The sequence below is a fragment of the Eschrichtius robustus genome, chromosome 2, assembly GCF_028021215.1.
Source record: "Eschrichtius robustus isolate mEscRob2 chromosome 2, mEscRob2.pri, whole genome shotgun sequence".
Lineage (NCBI taxonomy): Eukaryota > Metazoa > Chordata > Mammalia > Artiodactyla > Eschrichtiidae > Eschrichtius > Eschrichtius robustus.
This window is the reverse complement of record NC_090825.1, coordinates 5,268,675-5,273,668: the sequence shown is the minus strand read 5'-3', so window position 1 is coordinate 5,273,668 and position 4,994 is coordinate 5,268,675. Positions and strand designations below refer to the sequence as shown.

At 50.3% G+C, this 4,994-nt stretch overlaps 1 protein-coding gene across 2 annotated transcripts in view; it reads left to right on the top strand.

Annotated features, from left to right (window-relative positions):
• The first annotated feature begins 213 nt into the window (after positions 1–213).
• The window catches only part of NSUN2 (NOP2/Sun RNA methyltransferase 2), a 28,371-nt gene continuing 23,590 nt past the window's right edge, over positions 214–4,994 (top strand). Inside the window, exons 1-3 of one of the 2 annotated variants that reach the window (XM_068535130.1) lie at positions 214–476; positions 578–735; positions 1,900–2,004. In XM_068535130.1, coding sequence (XP_068391231.1) covers positions 363–476; positions 578–735; positions 1,900–2,004 — 377 coding nt within the window. In that variant the 5' untranslated portion in view covers positions 214–362. The remainder of the gene's footprint in view (positions 477–577; positions 736–1,899; positions 2,005–4,994) is intronic. The other variant, XM_068535129.1, reaches the window with a different exon arrangement.

The window sequence follows — 4,994 nt, the reverse complement described above, 5'->3', positions numbered from 1 at the left end:
AGCCACGCCCACTCCGGGCCCGCCCCGCCCCCCCCCCCCCGTCGCCGTGGTGCGCACGCGTGACCTCGGGCTGTCCGCATCGCCGCCTGAGCCCGCGCGGAAACCCAGGCCCTCGGCCAGCAGGCGTCTCTCGGCCTGCTCTCTAGAGCCACTCTCCCACTCAGGGCTGTCCCCGGCTCCTCCTGCTCGTCGTTTTCCTGGAGCACGGGTCGCGGCGCTCTGGCTTGTTTCCTGAAGGGTCCTGCAGGTCCGGGAGAGGCGCAGGCGCGGACCCGCGGGGTCCTCGAGCTGCAGCCCGGAAGTGCTCGCGGTTGAGGGTGGCGGCTCGCTGTGTGCGGGCGGCGTGCGCTGCCGCGTGGGCCATGGGGCGGCGGTCGCGGGTCCGGCGGCTCCAGCAGCAGCAGCAGCAGCAGCAGCAGCAGCGACCCGGGAGCGCGGAGGACGGCGCCGAGGACGGCGGGAAGCGCAGTGGGGCGGTAGGAGCCGGGGCCCCGCGGGGGCCTCCCGATCCCAAGGCCTGCGAGGCGGCGAAGGGGGGGCTCCCCGGCCCCGGGCACACGTCCTTCTTATTTCTCAGGGCTGGGAAGGCGGCTACCCCGAGATAGTCAAGGAGAACAAGCTGTTCGAGCACTACTATCAGGAGCTCAAGATCGTGCCCGAAGGCGAGTGGGACCAGTTCATGGACGCGCTCAGGGAGCCTCTCCCGGCCACGTTAAGAATTACGGGTTACAAAAGGTAGGGGGTCAGGCTTTTCGTATTTCCTGGAAAGTTGGGGTTAGCATGCCCAAGGTTGAAAACGCGGGTGTTATTTTTTCCCCCAAGAAGCGCATGTCAGCGGAGCGGATTCGAGACCCCGGAGGCCTTGAGAGGAGGGAGCCTAAGTGTCCTACGTCATAGGGAAAGGAGGGATTGCAAGTTGGGAGGCCAGAATGAGAAGGGAAAATGCAGCCTGACAAAGGGTTGACTCCCGGGAATTCGTGAGTTGAGGATGCCCACCCTTTGGAACACATGAGAATTTGTGACATTACCGAGTTTTAAGTGAAACGTACAGTGTTCTCTTTCTTAAAAAAAAAAAAAATTTGTTTGTAGTCGTGTAGGTGAACAAGTGCGCGCCCATTGCCCGCTGCACAGAGACCAAATACCGAGGCAAGGGGCTTTTGCAGAAAGTGAAAAGGCTTTATTGAAGGGCAGCCAAGCAAGGAGACAGGAGGCAGTGCTCGGCTCTCCCCGTCAGCTGTTGAGTGGGGTATTTATCTTGGAGGTGGGCAGTAAGAGGAGGAGAGCGCTCGGAAATGATGGGTGGAAAGTTGGGGTGAGTTTCAAGAGTTCCCTACAGGTTCTTTGTCCTTCCTGACTGTTTATGGGTCACATGTGCAAATTCAGGGTGGGGCGTTCCATCTGGTACATGTGGTGGATTTTCAGCCTGTGATGTCTAAAGTTTACCGTGGGTTATTTTAGTCGCTAAACGCGCTTGTGCCACGTGAAGGGGCCTTTAGCACGTTGTTTCCATGTCTGCACATCCCTGGTGTTTTGCAAAACAAGCTTAGAGGTCTCAGTTAATCACTGTGTTTTGCCTTATGGGCCTTGAGTGTGTAAGTTACAGGGTATGGTTTCAGTTATACCTTTTGAAGATGACCTGCAAGTGAAAATGGAACTCGAGGAATATTTAGGAGGGAAGGAGTGCAGTAGTATTGTGTTTAGTTTATCATCTTTTAGTGGTCAGACAATGAGGATTGTTTAAGCTTTGAAAGAATAGAGTAAAAAGGCAGTAATTAAAGAATGTGTTCTCTCCACACAACGATAGTTTTAGCTTTAAAACATAATCTTGAATTTGCAAAGAGATAAAATTTATAAAATTAGCTTTCCAGATGGATTTGAAACTTGCTTACTTTTTAACAGCCACGCAAAAGAGATTCTCCATTGCTTAAAGAACAAGTATTTCAAGGAACTGGAGGACCTGGAGGTGGACGGGCAGAAAGTTGAAGTTCCACAGCCCCTGAGTTGGTAGGTATAACGAGGCTTCATCCTGTTGGGTATTTCTCTGGGGTTTTAATCTTTCTCACTTGAATGTATTTCTTGGTAGTGCGTTTGCTGTTGGCGTGAAAGAACCTGAATATACTTTCCGGGCATTCTCCAGTTCTTCTTCCCAGTGCTTTTTTTTATCGCTGTTACTTCACGCTGGTGTGCAAGTTTTCCTATGTGATTTGCAGTGTAGTGTATTGAAGTCTTGATTTCAGTTAATTTTTCCAAGTCAGTCCAGCCTTTTTCCTTCCTTGACGTTACCATTTCCACCATTTCCATTTACACCCCTTGTCTTCATGTCAGAAGCGTTGCAGACTTAATGTTTTGTTGCAGGGCCCAGCGGTTAGGCCAGGTAAGAATCACGGCGTGGGAGATAACACGGAGGGTAGCCGATATTCAGTTTGTGAATCACTCGGTTTATTGTACACACCACACTACGCAAGAGAAGGTAGTCATGCACCTGAGGGAAGGAAGGGGGTGACAAAGGAGGCGTCTCAGCATGAGTGTTGGTCCCCTTTCCTGGGGTGTGAGCGAGCGGGAAGTCCCCGTCTGCTCTGACGGTGCCTCCAGCAGCGTCTCTGTCCTTCTGAAGCAGCTCCTCGGCCTCGGAGCATCAGGGCCCGGGATGATGAGCCTTCCAGCCACTGTCTCAGTGTTTTAAAGAGTTATGCACCCGGGGTTCTCTTCTCTATCTGTCGCCCCTTCTGTTCCCATGCTGTCTTTCTGAGGACGTTACCAAATACCGGACGTTTCCGAACAGTCACCACGGAGATTCACACTGGTCCCTGTGACTTCATTTCGGACTACTCAACGCCGCCGAAAGTCATACAAGAGAGTAGGAATTGGGGCTTCCCTGGTGGCGCAGTGGTTAAGAATCCGCCTGCCAGCGCGGGGGACATGGGTTCGAGCCCTGGTCCGGGAAGATCCCACATGCCGTGGAGCAACTAAGCCCATGTGCACAACTACTGAGCCTGTGCTCTAGAGCCCGCGAGCCACAACTACTGAGCCTATGCTCTAGAGCCCGTGAGCCACAGCTGCTGAGCCCGTGAGCCACAACTACTGAAGCCCGTGTGCCTAGAGCCCGTGCTCCGCAACAAGAGAAGCCACCGCAAGGAGAAACCTGCGCACCGCATCGAAGAGTAGCCCCTGCTCGCCACAACTAGAGAAAGCCCGCGCGCAGCAACGAAGACCCAACGCAGCCAAAAATAAAATAAATAAAATAAATAAATTTATTTTAAAAAAATGAAAGAGTAGGAATCACATGACTAGAAATCACATCATAGCCCTTCACCTGGCAAGGGCTCAGAAAGACCGCTTCAGCCGTCCTGTGTGTCTGCTGTCTCCAGGGCCCAAGCACACTCCTGCCCTCTCTGCTCACCGCCCTTTTATCTTACTGTCCTGTAGGTGTCCTGTGGCTTACTTGTTTCTCAGGGTCCAGTTCAGGGCTCAGATGTGTGAAGGCAGACCCTTCTGTCTCGTAAAATGTCTGGAGTACTTGAGCACAAACCATAGGAATGCCAAGCCCTGGACTAATTTATAAACAGAAAAGTCGTTAAATTGCTGTAGTTCCACATTTCAGATGATCAACTTTGAGGTATTGAGAGTTCTCACAAAACAACAACACCACATTTTAAATGATTGCCATAAAAAGCTGAATTTAACCAGCATTTCCTGGCAACTTTTGAAACTTTGACTCTTCAAGTATTTGATGTTATCTTTTGTTTTTGCCCTTGTGATACCCTTTAGTGATCACAAACCAAGGTCAGGTTCTCATTAATCATGGGCTGTGGATTTACTTGCTTTCCATTCTTTTGTTGGCCGTTTGGATTTTCAGTGTCTGTATCACAGATGTGCACATCATCCACCTTTAGAATGAATGCTGCATGGCCAGATGCTAAAATCAGATCAAAACCAGATGTCACCATTATAGAATGCATTTCTGGGACACAGGACTAAACCTTCAGTATTAAGCCAGAAAATTTCATGATGGTTTTTTTGTTAAACGATATTAGTCAGAGTTTAAAAGCTTGACTGTTAGAGGACAGGGAAAGGACTCAGGTGCTAGGTGGCTGTTGGTGGTCACTCACTGCACGTCTGCTGTCCTGAGGCCAGCGGACAAGGAAGATGTTTTCCAGTTGCTGTGCCTGCAGCGTTGCTGAGTGAGGCAGCCTTTGCGCGGTGAGCCGCTGCTCCTCTCAGAGGCCCTGGGTTACAGACTTAACCTTTCCGTGCCGAGGTTTGGAGATGTGACTGATGTCCTGGCACTTAAGTAGGGATCATCTGATGTTTCCAGAAGCAGGTTTAAGGTTGTCTTTGTGCACGTTTCTATTTCTAGTAATCTTGCCTGCGTTTGCTGCCTCTCGCAATCACCTGAAAACATTTATTCCTTCAACCTTATGTTCAGAGGTGCGGCTTTTCAGATGCGGCGGTCTCTGACCGTCCTCTGTGTCTGGGCAGTAAGAGGAGCTGAAAATTCAGTATGCTCCTGTGGGAAAGAGGTGCCTTTTATCTGGGCCTGTCCTTGTGGACTTTTCCTCCACAGTTCCAACAAATACGGGAATTAGTCTCGCTATTTTTATTGTTCTCTGCAAACTGTGGTCGTACTTTTGTTTAATCAGCTCATTGAACATTTAACAGCTATTTTTCGCTCTCGATTTTTGAATTTTGGGTATGGGTACAGGACCAGTGAGTTCCCAGACTTGTAGGAAAGGCTCTGCAGGTGCTCTGTGGGTGAAGAAGACAGTGAGTCACCCCAGTAGCGGCCAGGCTTTCTCTGCACGTTACTGTTTGCTTTGATTTTCTGAGCATGGCTGAAGGGTGGGAGCAGCATGTTGTAAGATTTGGGTTCCTGATATTCAACCTTTTCCCATTATCAGTGACAGTTGTGTGATAGTTTTATTGTATAAACATTTAATCAATCAAATTCACTTGTCAAGTGTGGGAAACCCATAAATCAGTAAGCAAGTCAAGCA